At 35.1% G+C, this 19,648-nt stretch overlaps 3 protein-coding genes across 4 annotated transcripts; 1 reads left to right on the forward strand and 2 right to left on the reverse strand.

Annotated features, from left to right (window-relative positions):
- The first annotated feature begins 352 nt into the window (after positions 1-352).
- Positions 353-2,021, forward strand: LOC103875285 (pentatricopeptide repeat-containing protein At3g26630, chloroplastic). Its single transcript, XM_009153793.3, has one exon. The coding sequence runs from the start codon at positions 453-455 to the stop codon at positions 1,806-1,808; it is 1,356 nt and encodes a 451-aa protein (XP_009152041.1). The 5' UTR covers positions 353-452; the 3' UTR covers positions 1,809-2,021.
- LOC103875284 (LOB domain-containing protein 23) lies at positions 1,844-3,579 on the reverse strand. Its single transcript, XM_009153792.3, has 2 exons — positions 2,501-3,579; positions 1,844-2,406 (listed from the first exon to the last, which is right to left on the reverse strand). Exons 1-2 carry the CDS (start codon positions 2,651-2,653, stop codon positions 2,194-2,196), a joined length of 366 nt encoding a protein of 121 aa, XP_009152040.1. The 5' UTR covers positions 2,654-3,579; the 3' UTR covers positions 1,844-2,193.
- A 606-nt stretch (positions 3,580-4,185) lies between these two features.
- On the reverse strand, positions 4,186-10,971 carry LOC103875286 (polygalacturonase At1g48100). 2 transcript variants are annotated; one of them, XM_009153794.2, is made up of 7 exons: positions 8,255-10,968; positions 7,304-7,597; positions 6,978-7,010; positions 6,661-6,868; positions 5,473-5,554; positions 5,271-5,379; positions 4,186-4,930 (listed from the first exon to the last, which is right to left on the reverse strand). In XM_009153794.2, the coding sequence occupies exons 1-7, from the start codon at positions 8,504-8,506 to the stop codon at positions 4,496-4,498; spliced, it is 1,413 nt and encodes a 470-aa protein (XP_009152042.1). In that variant the 5' UTR covers positions 8,507-10,968; the 3' UTR covers positions 4,186-4,495. The 2 variants fall into 2 exon arrangements, with proteins under 2 accessions (XP_009152042.1, XP_033128600.1); XM_033272709.1 differs by lacking the exon at positions 6,978-7,010 and having other exon boundaries at positions 8,255-10,971.
- Between the last annotated feature and the right edge of the window lie 8,677 nt (positions 10,972-19,648).

Here is a 19,648-nt window from a genome sequence, read left to right on the forward strand (position 1 = left end):
TAGTTATTTTAATCAAATTACACCACTTTAGAATATAACATAATTTAATGAAATGAGATATCGTTTTATTAATATCATAAGTTAATAATTATCTTATATAAAATTTATATAAACATAGAAGTAGAATATAATTATATTTTCTTTCAAATGATTTTTTAATTTTTATTATTATTAAAAATATTATTCATAGAAATGTACACACTAATATACATATTTTTAGTAAATTAAAAACAATAAATAATTTTAAAATAGACGAAAATAAAATTTATAAATAAACAGTATATTTTATTTTTTAACTCCAAAAATTAATAAATTATTAGTGTTTTTACTGTTAATGTTTTTCTCTAAACGACGCCGTTCCGAATCTCCTCCCTTGCTTCATCACCATCCACCACACACGATCAATCGAAGGGAGAGGGAGAGAGAGAACCGGTGGATTCCCATCAACCACCATGGCGGCTCCGTCGCCGTCTCCACCACCAAACCTCCTCCCTCCTCCCCTCTTCCGCCCCGAAAAAGCCTACTTTTTCCTCAGAACATGCTCAAACTTCCCCCAACTCAAACAAATCCACGCCAAAATCATCCGCCACAACCTCGCCAACGACCAGCTCCTCGCTCGCCACCTCATCACCCTCTCTTCCTCCTTCGGAGAAACCCGATACGCTTCCCTCGTCTTCCGTCAGCTCCACTCTCCTTCCACTTTCACCTGGAACCTCATGATAAGATCTCTCTCCGTTAACAACAAGCCTCGCGAAGCTCTCCTCCTCTTCGTCCTCATGCTCTCTCACTCAAATCTCGATAAATTCACGTTCCCTTTCGTCATCAAAGCTTGCCTCGCTTCTTCGTCGCTTCGTTTAGGCACGCAAGTCCACGGTTTAGCTCTCAAAACCGGTTTTTTTACAGATGTGTTCTTACAAAACACTCTCATGGATCTTTATTTTAAATGTGGGAAAGTTGATTGTGGTCGTAAGGTGTTCGATGAAATGCCTGGTAGAAACATTGTTTCGTGGACGACTATGCTTAACGGTCTTGTCTCGAATGAAAGATTAGATGATGCGGAGGTTGTGTTCCGACAAATGCCTGCGAGGAATGTTGTCTCGTGGACCGCGATGATCGCTGCTTACGTTAAGAACCGTAGACCCGACGAGGCGTTTCAGCTTTTCAGGAGGATGCAGGTTGATGACGTGGAGCCTAATGAGTTTACGTTAGTTAGTATGTTGCAGGCCTCGACTCAGCTTGGGAGCTTGTCTATGGGGAGATGGGTTCATGACTACGCTCATAAGAATGGGTTCTCGCTTGATTGTTTCCTTGGGACTGCTTTGATTGATATGTATAGTAAATGTGGGAGCTTGGAGGATGCGAGGAGAGTTTTTGATGTGATGGAGAGTAAGAGTTTAGCGACTTGGAACTCGATGATTACTAGCTTGGGGGTTCATGGTTTGGGGGACGAGGCTTTGTCTCTGTTTGGGGAGATGGAAGGTGAAGAAGGGGTGGAGCCGGATGCTATCAGTTTTGTTGGTGTCTTGTCTGCTTGTGCGAACACTGGGAATGTGAAAGAAGGGTTGAGGTACTTCTTACGCATGATCTATGTTTATGGTATCACACCTATTGAAGAACATAATGCTTGTATGATCCAACTGTTGGAGCAAGCCTTGGAAGTGAACAGAGTTTCGAACTATGTTGATTCTATGGATTCTGATTCAAACATCAGCACTTCATTTGAAGTTGAAAGCACGGATAGAGTGAACGAAAGGCACGAAAGTTGGAGCCAGCATCACATTACGTTCTCCAAGTGGGATGCAGGCTGATGATTTTGAAGGTTAAGTGTCTCTTGTCATATATATTTTTTTCCCTCTTTTAAACAGATTCATATGCAATCTTTGTAACTATACAAGTATAGTTCATGTCTTAGCTCTCCTGTTTACTTGAAAATGTTCCATAATTGTAGAAGGTAGAAAAATAAAAAGTGTTATCGTCTTAATATAGACATGTTATTATTAATGGATTTCTCAAAACGATCATTAACTTTGGAACTTTCGTTAAAGTCATATTTGAAACTTGCACAGACAAGCATTGTTTGAACAAAATGCGCATTGTTTGAACAAAATGCATACAAGGAGAGTAGAAGCAATCAGAAACAGAGATGAAGAAGAGATTTTTATTTGGAAAATTATAGATGAAACTGAGATAGTATTACATAAATTCATTAACTTGGGTTTGGCTATGTTTGGCTTGAGCAACAGCAATCTCAGCTTGCGTTCTGGCCAAAAGAGTTTGGGTTTTCTGAATTTCTGTTTGGAGCAAAGAAATGATCCCAACACATCCATAAACAGGATCTTCTACCCTGCATTTTGCTTCAAAGGACAAAGATTCCACTGCTTCAGCTCTTGTCTGAACAGGAAGTTGCTGTCAAAAGATACCACCATCAATATTTAATAACAGATGTTATCTTAGATAGGGATGTAGAACAGATACACATACACAAAAAGAATTTATATACCTGAAGCATTTTGGAAACGTTTCCAGCACCATAGATTCTGTGGATACATGCAAATTTATCAGGATCGCCTGGAGGGAAATAAGGTGAGAAAATGCAATCTTTTGGACATCTTCTTCTCAGATATTTGCAAGCAGCACATCTTTTTGGATTCATTACAGATTTTTTTTCCAGAGAGAAGAAAGATACCAAAAGATTATGAAATCTAAGAACACGGATTTGGCTTATTTGTATTCTTCTTAGTTTCCTTTTCTTTTCCAATGATCCAACGGCTACTTTCCAGTTTATGAAAATTTTGAGGACATTTACATAAGGTAAGCTTATTAATGATGATTTTAATTGTTACTAATTAGTAGAATATTACCGTTAAATGTTAACTTTGTTAAAACTTAAAAAGGAAAAATCGGTGTTGCCTTAATTCTCTTGACTAATATCTCCTCGAAGTACTTCCCAGTCAGTTTCTTCTCCTGCATGAACTTCACATCAGAGAGCTCAATCGCTTGGTTGAAACTTAAAACCATTCTTTTACAACCCTCTTTGTTTATATTATCAAATAACAGTAACACCATCAACATTACGTGATATATATATCACATGCACAGCATTTAGAAAGGAATTTTTTTTTTGGTTAACATAAATAAATTAAGGAAAACTTTATTATAAGCGATATATGTATATCATGCATTTAAGATGGATTGTTCATAACTAGGTAAACTGATTAGGTTTTTCGAAAAATGGTCGGCTTTTTTAGTTTTCTATATGATTTTTTTTTTGAAACACTAGTTTTCTTTATGAGTGAAGTGTGCTTCTCTTAGGTTCTTCAGCCTTCTATTTTTCTATAATTCTGTACTCATTAAAAGGGAATAAAAGGGAAAGAAATAGTTAGAAACGAAATAAAAAGAGACGTCACATGCGCGTGCGAGATAGATTTTGATTAAAGAGAGCCAGAATGGACGGTGAGGACACACTATCACTACTCATCTTCAGCCTCACATCGACTTTTGTAGAGATTCTCACTTCAAATATTTATTTTTACATTTCTCTATAGTTTTGTATCGATGGATGACTATTGTTATACTAAAAGTTAGGTTTCGTGGTTAGTAGCCATAAAATTATAGGAGAGAATGTGGCCTTTCCACCAAAGCCAAAGTATTATCACTTGGTTCTACCTCCACTAACAAATGATTCTAAAGTTTAAACCTCCTTTTTGTTTGTAGCTTTTAAGGAAATTAAAGGTTTTTTTGTTATTGTTCATTTTTTGGGAATATTCTCTCAATTCTGTCTTCTGAGCCTTTTTAATTTTAAAAATTGTCTTCCAATATTTCACATTTTACCTTCAAGCATTCTCTATTGTCTCTTCATACATAATTTCAACCTTATTATTTAAGTTTTTTTTTTACTAAGGGCAGTTATTATTTAAGTTTATTATATGAAAAGTTGTACATCCACTTTACAGTTTGGTTTCTTTTTGATATATCAAATAGTTCATCAACAGATTATAAAACCAGGTTAGTTTAATGGACATATTACAAGTAAACATGGTATCTTCAATTTACGTGTATATCTCCATCAAAAAATATTTTAGATGCGAAGTAGGAAATTACTAGTGAAAAAAAAATATTTTTGTTAAGAAGTTTAAGCAACCATTAAGATTAAATTTTGTACAAATCCCCCATTAAGATTAAATGTTTATTACAGCAACAAGTAAAATAACATCAAACCTCTGAAACTGGAATCATACATCATAACACTACAGAAAAAAAGCTGATAAAAGCGCCATTACCTTCTCACACCCACAAAAAGTTGGAGAAGGGAAGCAAAAAGAAACATCATGATCTCCCAAAAGAAACACAATTTAAAAGAAAATATATGCCAAACACAGGTACCTATTGGGATAGAACCGGTGGCATAAATGATCTAAAATCTTATCATCTAGCACGAAAAGATATATAAAATCTTTCGAGCTAATAGAATAACTCTAAATTTCTATTAAAGGTTTTATAAAGGGCAGAGTTTTTCATGGGACGAAGCAATAAATCTCTTGGGATAATAGCCATCAATATTACTCTTCTTTAAGCAATAACCAATGCTTGAAGGAACCAAAGGCCCTTGTGTTTTGCCGTACGAGTTCCAACACAAAGCGTGTTGCTGTTGATGAGTTTGTAACCCTCTGATTCCTCCGGAAGGTCGTAACCTAATATCCATTAGATCCACGTCCATGCATGGTACGTTGTTGCTGCATGCAATACGTACCGGTTGTGCCGTGAAACTACCGACGATGTTGTTGTACTTGACGTCCGAAATTGATACTGCGCTAGTCTGATTCTTACACTTGGACTTATCGCAGTAATATTGGTCTATTACTATCGGTACTTGCACGTCTGTTACTTGTATGTTGGAGAATGTTAGGTTCTTGACAACCCCTAATCCTCCCTGCGGATAAACATTTCGCGTCATTCACCGAAACTTAGATGTAATTTTGTATTGTATATGAAATAAAATAGTTTGATATTAATTCAGTTAGTTAAAATGGAACCAAAACAAACTAAAAAGGGGCTTCAATATTAATTGGAAAACGAAGCAACCGGTTCATTTTATAGTCAAATATACTATTACACACTTTGGATTATTATAGTCTTTCGAAATAAAAGATATAATTTTGTTGATAAATTGAATAAAAATGAACTAAACCATCTTTTCTTTTGAACAAACATGAGTGTTCAATTATAGTGTGATACATATCTTTGTAATATATAAAATATAACATACGTACCTGCCAAGTCTTGATTCGAACACCAGCAAGAGTGTTCTGTATTGAGACGTCCTCAACTATGATATCAGACACACATGCAACGGTCTCATCTTTCCCCAGACTTCCTATGCTGTGATCACAAAAAGAAATCAGTAAGACTGAAAGGAAAACAAAAAGAATATTGTGAAATATACATATATATATATATACTGTGTGTACCAACCTGATGCCATGGCCAGGGCCACAACTGATGTGGTGAATGTGTACATTGGAGGAGCCGGTTTGAATGGATACACAGTCATCTCCTGTATAATAAAGAAGGCAATGCTTGTTAAACAAAATGTAGAATTTTTAACCTTAGAATATGCATATATAATAAATAACTAATATTTTTTACTCTCTCCGTTTTTTTAATATAAGTCGTTTTAGAATTATGCACATAGATTAAAAAATTATTAATTTTTTTATATTTTCTAAACAAAAATATCATTAATTATTTACCAAACCATAAATCAACCAATAATAAAATAGAAGATATATTATTATTAGTCATATAACATTAAGCGTTAATAAATTTTACATATAAAACCGAAAATATCATATAATTTGGAACATAAAAATTTTTCTACGACTTATATTAAAAAATAGAGGGAGTATTAAAGTTGTTAAATCATGATTCGGGTTTGGCATTTAAGTACATTAGAATCTCTGGTGTTTAAACATTTAGAATCTTCGGTCCACACATCTATCGTAATATATCTATAATTTTTACCAATAAATTAAAGAAAAGAGAGCTTTTTCGTTCTGCATGCTTTGCTTGTTTGCATAAAAAGTTAGTTTGGGTGACAGTTATACCGTTAAGTGTTGTTACCAATGATGTCTTTACCTGTTTCGTGTCTTTATTTTATAATACTTTTAAAAAGTTTTTACATTACTTATCTCTTTTTCCTGATATTCATTTCACTTTGGCGATACAACGTGGCGACCACTATGTTCAATTAAATTTTAGTTTATGTAACTCAAAATTTCAACTGCATAATAAGTCACATAATATGGGAGCAATGCCGCGGTAGACGGCAGAGCAAACTCCAAGTCATAAATTATTCCATATGCAATAGGCTATATGTTCATTTTTACCATTGGTTATAAAACGACTGAATTAAGCGCATGACAAAACTCATAGATTATGTGGATTATCAATCATAATCACTAATCAAAAACATTGAAAGGTATTTATTAGAATATTGTATAAGTACTGCTTAAGCTTAAGAGAAAAAAAAATACATCAAGATCTGTAATCTGATCCGGCTAATTTATTTGGTTTAGAATGATCATAGGAAAGCTTCTCGATTTTGTAGTTTTTTTTTGTTAGATAAAAAAGATCTAATTTTTATTGAAGGGAGTTACGTACCGCAAGCGATGTTGGAGTGTTGAATCTCGACATTACGTGTGTTCTGGAGGTGGATGCCGTCGGTGTTAGGGCTATTCTCGGGCGAAGATATCGTTATGTTGTTGATTTTGACTCCATCAGAATCATCAAACTTCAGGTGACACAATGGGCTGTTCACGATGCTTATATCACGGACCGTCACGTTACCACTTGAATAAAACCTAAGTGCCTATGCGTATAAAATAAGCCAATCAACAGGCTTACCAATTTTCTTTTTATATACAAAGTGACAAATTAGTCCGATAACAATAATAATAATCTTATATATATATACTCACCGTTGGTTTCATTGGTGGGATATACTTATTTTTCTGAAAAAGAAGACAAAAGCAAACAAACAATCATAAATCCGCTAATTCAAGATTGTAATCGATTCCGAGAAATTCCGGTTCGGGTTTGGTATTTTAACGAATATAAAAAAACAATCATAAAGACGACTAAATATAATTTTCTTTAAATTAAATTTAATAACTTGAATTATTTAAGACATAAAATCTTAACCATAGTTAAAAGTAAAGGCTGGAATCTCTTGGTTGAATCTCGTATCCGGGTTTTAAGTCCAAAAATCACTATGCTGTTTAAATACTGGAAAATAAAAACGTACTTGAGTTTGATAATTGTCTAAGTTCCACCAGTTATAGCCACGAGCATCAAGAGTCCCTGAGCCTTGGATGGTGACGTGACTGACCCATTTGAAGTTAAGCCATTGAAACAAGCTTGACTTAGGCCATGACCCTGTCTTAGTAGGAGCTACTAAGGTTCCTTCTATTTGAACCACCGTTTCCTCCTTGCACGGTCCTTGCAGCGTCACCGCCTTCACCATAAACTCTTTCCCTGCCGGAATCTCCACCTTCCCTCCGACTACTTTACAAGCCGCCTTCCACGCTCCGATCAATGCCTGCAGCTCCCCAATGATACAAATGTCATAACAATAAAGAAAATGTCTATACATATATCTAAAACCAAAAAAGATCTAAATATCTGGTCCGACAAGTATTTTAGATACATTTTAAGCTTAGGTAAAAAAACAGAAATATTTTTAGATAGCAGTGTAACAAGGTAAATCTACCTTAGTTTTGATAAATCATTTGAAGCCTGCCACCAGATAAATTAAACCGAATAGATTGTGTACTAACAAGTGAAAACGCTACAAGAAGTTTTGAAGTTACTACTGAGCTCCAAAATGCGTAAGCTCTTAATTGTAGAAGCCCGATCCATTTGCGTTTTGATGATGAAGATCTTTTTCCTTTATAATTATTTTTGGGGATATAATACATTTTCATATTTCATAAAATATTTTTGCAAAATGAAAACACAATGCTAAACAATTCTCCTTCCGCTTATGTTTTGTTTATATTTACAATTAACAAAAACAGTTTCTTTTATGTAATAGTGTACATATACCCAAGTAATCATTTTTATTTTTGAAATATTTAGTATTTTTAAAGATTTTAAAAGTAACCCACAAACGCAAATGCAACGTCTGACTAATATGTCTCTTGCTTTGAAAGTAAATCGTTGGTATTAGAAATATATGAATTATGTTTGTGCGTACCTTTGAGTCGTCTGAGATCCCATCGCCCTTGGCACCGAAGGAGAGGATGTCAAAAACACCATCATGGGTGGACGGATAAGGGGCGGGTGCAGGAGAGCCGGTAGGGGTATCTCTAGAATGACGACGGTGTTTGGGTTTGATCCTCTTGACGTGATGTTTACGACCCTCAACGGAGATTGTGGAGATTGCGGCTGCTATGATAATGAAGCCGATCAGCATAGCTAAAAGCGGCGAACTCTTTATTATCTTCATTTTCTCTTATGCTTTTGTTGTGACTATTGGTGGGAAAGGAGATGGTTATAAGAGATGTAGTTGATGGACGAGTTATATAGCAACCTTTTTTTCAAAATGACCCTTTCTTTTGAACTATTTTCAGAAGTACCCTTTAAACTTTAAAAAGAGAATAGCAAAAAAAAAACTTTAAAAGAGAAAAATTTGTCTTGTAAGTTTTTTTTTTTTTTGAGAAAGAATTTGTCTTGTAAGTTGTATACATAAATGGGTGTGTAGTGGCTTACTGTTATTGGATTTGGGGGTGAATGGACGTAAATGCGATTCCATTGTCTGTACCAAGAACATATATGAGCCTGAGTGATTTACTTATAAGTGTTTCCGAAAAGTATGGTTTACATCAAAATAAATTCAATACCCTATACATAAACCATAAACGTAAATCTAAGTCTACATGCGGTAAGGTTTTTGGTTTCTACATATATACTAGTCCAATATTCTTACCACTCATGTTCTTCTTGGTGTATCTATACAAATACTCATTCACAGCATCCATACTTTTATTTTGTTTAAGTTTCTTTTAAGCCATATATCAAAAAATGAGAACTTTAATGTAGGTTCTTTCCAAAACATGATTGATGCTGGCACAGTATAACACTCTCTAAATCTACAGAAACAAGTGCAACCTAGACACTTAATTTCTGTGTCTTTCTCCATTTTTCATAGGTTTAAAATACATTCTTTCCGTGCATTGTTGATTAATAATTCTAGTGAGCAATAATTCCTGTTTTTAATTCTTTCAAAAGGTTCCATTTAATAGAAAGATGAAAAGCTATAATGTAAGTAATAACAGTATTTAAATGTGCTACTCCACAAAATACAAAATGGTAACACAAATGCCAACCAAAAAAGCGTTGTAGCACTCTAAAAGAAATGACCATACATTTACAATGCCGTATTTATGTATGTCTATACATCAAGAAAGATGCATGAAACATCTTAGGTACTAATTTACTTTATATGCGAAAGGTGGCTGCATATATTAAAAAGAAAACTAAATGAGCTGATAATTAATTATAAAACATATATTATGCCATGGATAATTTTTCATAAGACTAACAGAAAAGGTGACTTTAAATGCTGTAATTGTTAAAATAAGTTAATGGGCAGTGACCTGTAATATTAGCAATTGCTTGTTCCTCAATCATAAGCAACCGTTATGCACTCTTGCATTATAAAAGCAAAAAGACCTTATCCAAAACTTAAATTATACTATAATTAGTTAGTTCCAAAAGCTTGTTAAATGATATCAGTGTGCTTCACTAACCCAAATAATCAAAATGAGATTAATTTTCTTAATTAGGGACACAATATATCAGATATAGGTTTAATACATTAGGAAACTTTACACTTTTCTACGTATACGGAAATTAGTTCTCTATATATAATTATTTTGAAGAAAATATATTGATTAATCTGAAACTTGTAATCTAATTGTTTTGTATTATTGTGGATCAACCTGTGAGCTATTAGTTAAAAACAATCTGTGAGCTATGTGGTATATGTTAATTATTGACAAACTATTAAAATAACCAAAAAAACTTTCCAAAAAGGTATTTTAATAACTATATATCGAGAGACAAAGAGGAGTTATATAGAAAGCAACAATAATTATCTAGTTAACAAAGGATTATTTTCATACTTTATATCTGAATGCAGGAGGTTTAGTACTAATTTTCCAAAAGAAGACAAAACCCAAAGTTGGGTGTTTGGTGAATTAAAAGCTTATGTGTTTAGGACAAACTTAAGTTGGCAATACATCACTATTCCCTACTAGTTGTAAGACATTAATTAGAGTATATGAAAGTAGTGATCAAGATGATGTTCATCAATTAAAATATACTTAATAAGAAAATTTCATACCTATTGGAAACAACTTTGTAATTGATATAAGTTTGTGTGTTTTGCAATTCTACTTATGACGTTTAATTAATTACTTATCCGCAATTGTACACTGATTTTACAAATTGTACACTGATTTTGCAAATTGTTAAGACTGTGAACAAGTTATTAAACTATATATGTTGTTTTGAACATTTTGAAAAGCAATATAATAGAAAAGCAGAGATTTGAACTTATGGTTCCAAGATAAAACCCATACACCATGCACTAGTAAAACAAAACATATAAAATGCTTGAAAGAAATGTTCATTGTTTTCTTTTTTCTTTTCAGCAAATGTGTTTTGGACTGGGCCATATAACACACAGCTCCATTGTAACAATGTAAGGCCCATTTTTATTCATATTTTTTTTAATTTAGAAAACCCAGAATAAATAACAGTCTAGAATTAAAAAAAAAACGTCTAGAGTTCTTTCATTAACAGACTAAAGCCAAGTTTATTACATTTTCATCTATTTTCGTTTAATTTACAATGCAGGATTGATCAAGCAAATAATCATAAAATTAGATTTTTTTTTTTTTTGCTTTTGCTCTTTATCTGTAAGCATCTAAGTATCTAACAGTGGAGATTCTGTCTGTACTAGAATTTAATCAAGCTGTAGAACTGTATTTGCTTTTTAAGGACCAACATATAGCATTCGACTGTGACTTCCTGCATTTAGCAGCAGGTGAATTCGTCTTAAAAGCTGCTCATTTGACCCTCTGCTGCAGCGGTTATCTCCATTAGAGTCATCAAAGATTCAAACACTGCGCCTAAGCTCGTGTTTCACTTCAGGATTCTCATTATCCCTCCTTTCCTTACTTGTTCTAACACTTCCACTACCACCAATGTCACTATTATATACACTCAACTTAGAACTCTTGTACGGTCTGTAAACTTTGCTTATCTGAACAAGAGAGTAAAAGCTACAACTATGGTTACTCGACTCAAGATCATCCACAAAGTGAAAGCAAAGTAACCAGTCGTTTAATCTCACTCTGTCTAGCGAACTCTTCTTGAGCAACCGGTCATGTTCGGCCATTCTTGCCACCTCGCTGCACTCTGTTTTGAACGATTTAGATTCGTTCACGGATACACGGAGGCGCTCCGCCGTGATAAGGGAAGTAGAGAGTTCGTCTCCAAGTTCCGTTTTTCTCGATCTGACAGGCGCGTGAAGTACACAGCCGCTCACGGGTGTTTTTTAAGAGTAGATTAATGCGGAAGGAAAAAAAAGCCAATAAAATGAACGCCCGTGGGTGTTTTGTTCGAGATTTAACAGTCCTTCTTATCATTTTATTACATAATAATAGTAGGAGAATATTAGATTCCAAGACCCTTTTAAAATATAACATATAGTGTAGCAATAGCATCTAGCTTCTACACTGATTTTCTTAGAGAAAGTGAGAATTTTAAACTATACATGCTATTTAAATTAAAATACGTTCATCATAAGATATCAATATATCATCGCTTCATGTCCTTTCAAATCTTCCATGTGTTTTCTGTAGATTTTTGTGACTTTTTGGGGTTCTGTAGAACGATGTAATAGTAGTCAAGTATAAACTATTAAACTATACGCTCCAGCAAAAACATATGCTTCTACGCAAGCACTATGTTATTGTTAACTAGTTTTTTTAATTAACTTAAATATTACATAGGCTATGACTTATGTTGAATAGTTCTTTTCGCCATTATTTTATGGACAAATCTCCAAAATAGCACATTTTTAAGTTTATATCATAAAAATAGCATTCAAAAACTAAAATGACTAAAATAGCATTTTATCTTTTGAAAAATTTAAATTTTTTTATTTTTCAAAATTTGAAATCTTATCCCCAAAACCTCACTTCTCAACTCTAAACCCTAAAACCTAAACTCTAAACCCTAAACCTTAAATTCTAAACCCTAAACCCCACCCTTTGAATGCTATTTTTGTGACTTTTGGCCTTGAGTGCTAGTTTGGAAACAAAAACTTGATTTAGTGCTATTTTGGTCTTTTTCTCTTATTTTATTGCGATTTTTGAATAGAACTTCGCAGTGGAGTTTGGAATATATTCTTGAGCTTGAGGAACGAATCTTCGTGGATTCGGTTTAGCCAGCAGCGGACATTTGATTCCGCCCATTGTTGATTTTCTTTCTTTTTGAGAAGGTGTAATAGAAAATTTCACCAACCCTTTTTCTCTTCTTTACATTTTTGAAGATAAACAAAAATGAAAATATCATAACTATTAATGAATCTCATGTTAAAAGAATCAACAAAGATAGTATGTTTGAAATCAGGACATTCAGAGAAACGCAATAACATTTTTTCAAAAATAATATGAAGAAGAAGTGGCACAAAAACAAAACATATACTATCTTTACAAACACAACGCTAACGTTAAAACACTTTAATTTTAGAAAGTGGTGTACGGTTGTTATTTGTACGGTTGTGTAAGCATTTTCATGAACAGATAATGGGTTTTTGGCACTACATTCAAAGTTTGAGGCATTAGGAAATGCAGTGTTTACCTTAGTGTTAACAACTATTCATTGTTTTCGAGATAATAGGTTTAGAGTTTGTGAAGAGGACGTCGTCTCTCTTGGCTACTTTTGTCAAAATGGATTATTATCCTCTTAGATCTTTGCTGTAAATCCAGTTTTTCGTCGCTTAAATGTCATTTTAACCCTAAACCGATTGTTTGATCCGCGGTACTACTACACACCAAAATGAACTGTTTCTCCTTTGAAGATTCTTTAATTACTACCAATTTGTTTAGCCGCCAGGTCTTTTAAATTAACATATAACGTGGCCATCGCGATTCAAAGAACAAGTTCCTTCGCCGTCTCGTCATTATCTAGTTAAGCGTCTTTATAATAACAAATTTATATTCTTGGTTTCTGTGAATCAGCGTCACGTTCATTTTCTTGCTACGAACAAAATTTGCTTAGTAAGTAATAGACTAAAAATAATTTTTAACTTTCACCAAAATTTAAACCAAAGGTCACGTATCAATTTAGTATGGTAGCCAAAACACCTTTGAATTCATCTTATATTTTTATTTTATAATTAAGTTAAGATATGCGCCTTGCACCATTGAGTATACGGGTTTTAATACGTACACAATTATTTATATTTGCATTTTTACATATTATAAAATAATTGAGAAGTAAATAATAATATTACATATATAATTATATTGGCATGATCACATAAATCAAAATAATCATCCTTTTATTTACAATCTTGTTACGATAAATAAATAAAAAATCGTATTTATCTATTTTCTATTATATATAATTAAATTTAAATGATATTAACAAACATATATATTTTTTACTATGGTTATCTCTTAAATAAGACTTCGTATTCATATGATTTTACAATAATTTGTATTTTTAATAAAAAAAAATTAAAACTACTAAAAGCAAAAGTTTCAGTGTGGACTTTTATTAATTTTAATAATTTATGATAATATTTGAAAATTCAATGCAAATACCAAAATTAAAATATTAAGTTTTCAATACTTGTTCAACGCAAATTCAATAACTAAAATATTTATTTTATATGGTGTCTAATTTAATTTAAAATGTATTAAAATATATATACTTCTAATATGAATATCTTCTAAATGAGAATTTCTATTCATATAGTTTTATGATCATTTGTATCTTGTTATAAAAAAAATTAAACCACTGATCGTAAATTTTTAAATGTTATACTTTAAATAATTTTAGTAATTTAAAGTTTTTTTTAAAAACAAAATATTACATATGGAAAAAATCTAAAATTTTATTTTATGGTGAATAAAATTATTTAATTTAATTTTAATAAGATAAAATTAAACAAAAAAGATGAATGATATAAAAACTGTTACCAAATCTTTATTATACGAAATCAGTAACTGAAAAATATATTTTAGTCATATTAGGTAATTATGTAGTCTTTATTTGAAGAAAAATAAAATTATATTTTTGTACATTAATAATTAATTTATAATTACTTTAATACAAAAATATAGTATATGATTAGACAGACCAACTTAATTATATAGTAATTCAAAAAATATACGTGTCATATGTAAAATGTTATAATGCATCTCTTTTAATATACAAGAGATCATTCCACTACAAAACAATATTTGTCCCACATTTGGTAATTAATTAATTGAAATTAAAGCTAGTTGATAAATAGTTACTCTCTCTTCATTTGAATATGTAATATATATGCCAACTTTTTGTCAATATAATAAACAACACCTATTCTCTATATAATTCATGAATGATTAATCCCAAGATCCTCATTCTTTGGTCCTTCACTTTGGCCTCCTTTAATCTCTCCATATCTCTCGATCCTACCTACATGGGAAAAGACAAAAATCTAACGGAGGCGCTTCTCTCTACGGCGGAAAACTCCGACCCCACTGTTGGATAATTCCAAGCTTGTGGAAACTTAACATATTATTAGATGTTTAATATGTTAAGATAAACACAATAAGGAAACCTAGAAATAGGAAAAGGAAGTTTCTATTTAGGTTAGGTTTGTGTTTTCCATATCCCACATGTTAAAGGGAATTGTCTTTCATATAAATATAGGTCTAATGGAGAGGTGTTCCATATGATCTAAGTGAAACATATTGAGAGCTTTAGTTTTGAGTAGTTTCTAAAGCTAATAAGAAAAGTTGTTCTTATAATTCTTTGTGTTTCTAAGAGATCTGAATTGGTATCAGAGCCTCAGGTTGGAGACTCGATCTAAGCTTAAGTTGTAGCTTAAGATCCTGGTGCTTGTGAACAAGAGATCGCGACGGCAAGATGGCTGACGTGACTAGGGCTCCACGCACGAAGGACTTTGGATCTACATCCATCCAATGTCCGATGTTGTCATCGACAAACTACACAGTTTGGTCGATGAGGATGAAGGTTCTACTACGTGTTCATGAAGTGTGGGACACAATCGAACCTGGTTCAGATGATCAAAAGAAGAACGATGTTGCGATAGCTCTTTTGTTTCAATCTGTTCCCGAAACATTGATTCTCCAGGTGGGAGAACAAACCGCATCAAAAGAGATCTGGAACGCCATCAAGTCGCGACACCTAGGAGCTGATCGTGTAAGGGAGGCGAGACTTCAGACGTTGATGACAGAGTTTGATAGGTTGAAGATGGATGATGCAGATACGGTCGATGACTTCGCGGGGAAGATATCGGGCCTATCATCCAAAGCAACCTCGTTGGGAGAAAACATAGAAGAATCCAAGATGGTCAAGAAGTTCTTGAAGGGTCTTCCAAGACACAAGTATATCCAGATCGTAGCATCACTTGAGCAAGTCCTAGATCTCAACTCGACGGGGTTTGAAGACATAGTAGGAAGGCTTAAGGCGTACGAGGAGCGTGTAGGAGAAGAAACTCAGAAAGAAGACCAAGGGAAGCTGATGTTTTCGAACAATGAAGAGCATAGTCAGAGGGGCTATGAGAATTCCCGTGGTAGAGGAAGAGGACGGAACGGTAGAGGCAGAGGTCGAGGTAGGTCACACAACCAAAACCGTGCGTCACACACCGAAGATAACAACTCGAAGAAGAATCGTTCAAAGCTGATATGTTGGAGATGTGACAAGCCTGGTCACTACGCAACTGTCTGTCCCGAAAAAACAGAGAAGGATCAAGAAACCAACCTAAACGAGACAGAAGAGGCCGATGCACTCTATGTACACGAGGTGGTGTTTTTGAACGAAGATAAGGTGATTCCGAAGAATCTTGATATCAACAAAGGCGATGCAAGTGTCTGGTATTTGGATAATGGAGCGAGCAATCACATGACAGGGAACAAGGAGTTCTTTTCGAGTTTGAATCTCAACACCAAAGGGAAGGTGAAGTTTGGTGATGGATCGTGTGTTGACATTGTAGGAAAGGGTGTGGTTACATTTGTGTGCAAGACTGGAGAGAAGAAGGCACTCAAGGACATATACTACATACCCGATCTGAAGCACAATATATTGAGTCTTGGGCAAGCAACAGAGAACGGATGTGAGGTTAACATGAAAGATGTCTACTTAACGCTCACAGATTCGCATGGAAGGTTGCTAGTTCGTGTGACAAGATCTCCAAACCGTCTCTACAAGACCCCTATGGAGATAAGCTACCCGGAGTGTTTACATGTCAGGGACGTAGATGCTACATGGAGGTGGCATGCTCGACTAGGACATATAAGCTATGGAGTGATGAACAACATGGTAAGGAAGGAGATGGTCGTAGGAATGCCGTGTGTAACACACGAAGAAAGCGTGTGTGACGCATGTCTCGCAGGAAAGCAGATCAGACAGTCATTCCCGACCAAAGCCATGTTTCGTGCGACAAAGCCATTAGAGTTATTGCATGGAGATTTGTGTGGTCCAATCACACCACCAACGCCTGCAAATAATAAGTATGTCTTTGTATTGATCGATGACTTCTCTAGGTATATGTGGGTTATGCTATTGAAGGAGAAGAGTGAGGTATTCGATCGATTCAAAAGGTTTAAAGAGAGTGTAGAGAAGCAGACCGGGTCAACCATCAAAACCTTTCGCACCGATAGAGGAGGAGAGTTTACCTCAGCTGAGTTCAATCTATTCTGTGAAGAGAATGGAGTTAAAAGGCACCTAACCGCGCCTTACACACCTCAACAAAACGGTGTTGTGGAGAGGAGAAACCGAACCTTGATGGGAATGACAAGAAGTATGCTGAAGGCAATGAAGATGCCGAACTACTTGTGGGGTGAAGCTGTACGACATTCAACTTACCTCATCAACAGAGTTCCTACAAAAGCCTTGAAGAATCAAACACCATACGAGTGCCTTACATCGAGGAAACCAAATATCAAGCACTTGAGGATATTCGGTTGTGTAGCTCATGCGAAAATCACTGGTCCTTATCTGAAGAAGTTGGATGAGAGATCAAAGAGTATGGTCAATCTTGGAACTGAGCCGGGTTCCAAAGCCTACAGACTTTATGATCCAGACACAAGGAAGGTGATGGTGAGTAGAGATGTGATTTTCGATGAAGAGAAAGCTTGGGACTGGGCGTCTACAACAAACCAAGATGATTGTGAACCGAGCATGCTTAAGCTTCCACATGAGGGTGATATAGAAGAAGGTAATGATCAAGGTGAGGATCATGAACAGGAAGCTATAAACCAAGATGAGGAAGAAGAAGAAGATGCGGATCACAATGCAAACCAAAACGGTGGAGGTCAACCGCTGGTGACCAGACAAGGTCGAACCATAACAAAACCAAGATATCTCGATGATTATGTGTTACTTGCAGATCAAGAAAGTGCAATGCTGTTGCTCACAGTGGATGGCGAGCCAGAGAACTATTTTGAAGCTGAACACGTACGAGAATGGGTTGAAGCGATGGTGGCCGAGTTGGAGTCTATCACAAGAAACAAGACATGGAAACTTGTGGATAGACCGGCTGGAGTGAAACCCATAGGGTTGAAGTGGATCTTCAAGATCAAGAGAAAGGCGGATGGTACAGTGAGCAAGTATAAGGCGAGACTTGTGGCAAAAGGCTATGTACAAAGAGAAGGAATAGATTTCGACGAAGTGTTTGCACCAGTGGCAAGACTTGAAACCATTCGGCTCTTAATAGCCCTCGCAGCAACGAACGGTTGGGAGATACATCACATGGACGTGAAGACCGCTTTCTTGAATGGAGATCTAAAGGAGTTAGTGTATGTAACTCAACCTGAAGGTTTCGAAAAGAAAGGAGAAGAGGATCGAGTATATGTGTTACACAAGGCTTTGTATGGGTTACGCCAGGCACCCAGGGCATGGAATGTAAAACTCGATCAGGTTCTCAAGGAGATGAGATTTGAGAAGTGCACGAAGGAACCATCAGTGTACTGCAAGACTGAAGGAGGAGACGTCTTGATCATTGCCATCTACGTTGATGATCTATTTGTGACAGGAACTTCACTTAAGGTGATTAGGCAATTCAAGGAGGAGATGTCTAAGAAGTTCGAGATGTCAGATTTAGGTAAGCTAACGTACTACCTTGGCATAGAGGTGATTCAAGGAGCAGACGGAATCAGAATAAAGCAAGAGAGGTATGCTCAAGGAATCCTGCGTGACACAAAGATGGAAGCGTGTAACGCAACTCAAATTCCAATGGAGGCGAATTTGAAGATCTCAAAAGCTGAAGATGAACAAGAGATAGATGCTACCGAGTTCAGAAGAATCATAGGATGTTTGAGGTATCTGCTTCACACAAGACCCGACCTGTGTTACGCAGTAGGTGTTCTTAGCAGATACATGCACAATCCGAGAAACTCTCACGGACAAGCCATCAAGCACATACTGCGGTATGTGAAAGGAACAACAAACTTCGGTCTGTTCTTCAAGAGAGATGGGTCAAGGAGTGTCGTTGGTTATAGTGACAGCAGTCACAACATTGATCTCGATGACGGGAGGAGCACGTCAGGACATGCATTCTACTACGGTTCATCACTGATTACTTGGACGTCGCAGAAGCAGCAGACGGTTGCATTGTCATCATGCGAAGCAGAATTCATGGCAGCAACAGAAGCAGCGAAGCAAGCTATATGGATCAAGGAATTGTTGAGTGAGATACTAAGCAAAGAAGGCGAGAGAGTCAAGCTTAGGATCGACAACAAATCAGCCATTGCTCTAACCAAGAATCCAGTTTTCCATGGAAGGAGTAAGCATGTACTCAAGAAATATCACTTCATTCGTGAGTGTGTGGAGAACGGGCATATCGAAGTGGAGCATGTGCCGGGTGTTGAGCAGAAGGCCGACATCCTTACCAAGCCATTAGCAAGGATTATGTTCAAGCAAATGAGGAGCTTAATCGGAGTTCAAGAAATTGATCTCCCTAATTCAAGTTGGAATTAAGGGGGTGAATGTTGGATAATTCCAAGCTTGTGGAAACTTAACATATTATTAGATGTTTAATATGTTAAGATAAACACAATAAGGAAACCTAGAAATAGGAAAAGGAAGTTTCTATTTAGGTTAGGTTTGTGTTTTCCATATCCCACATGTTAAAGGGAATTGTCTTTCATATAAATATAGGTCTAATGGAGAGGTGTTCCATATGATCTAAGTGAAACATATTGAGAGCTTTAGTTTTGAGTAGTTTCTAAAGCTAATAAGAAAAGTTGTTCTTATAATTCTTTGTGTTTCTAAGAGATCTGACCCACGACCCATCTTCCCTTCTCACCCGCCAATGATATTCCTCCCATCACAACCATCG

The sequence above is a fragment of the Brassica rapa genome, chromosome A06 (genome assembly GCF_000309985.2).
Source record: "Brassica rapa cultivar Chiifu-401-42 chromosome A06, CAAS_Brap_v3.01, whole genome shotgun sequence".
Classification (NCBI taxonomy): domain Eukaryota; kingdom Viridiplantae; phylum Streptophyta; class Magnoliopsida; order Brassicales; family Brassicaceae; genus Brassica; species Brassica rapa.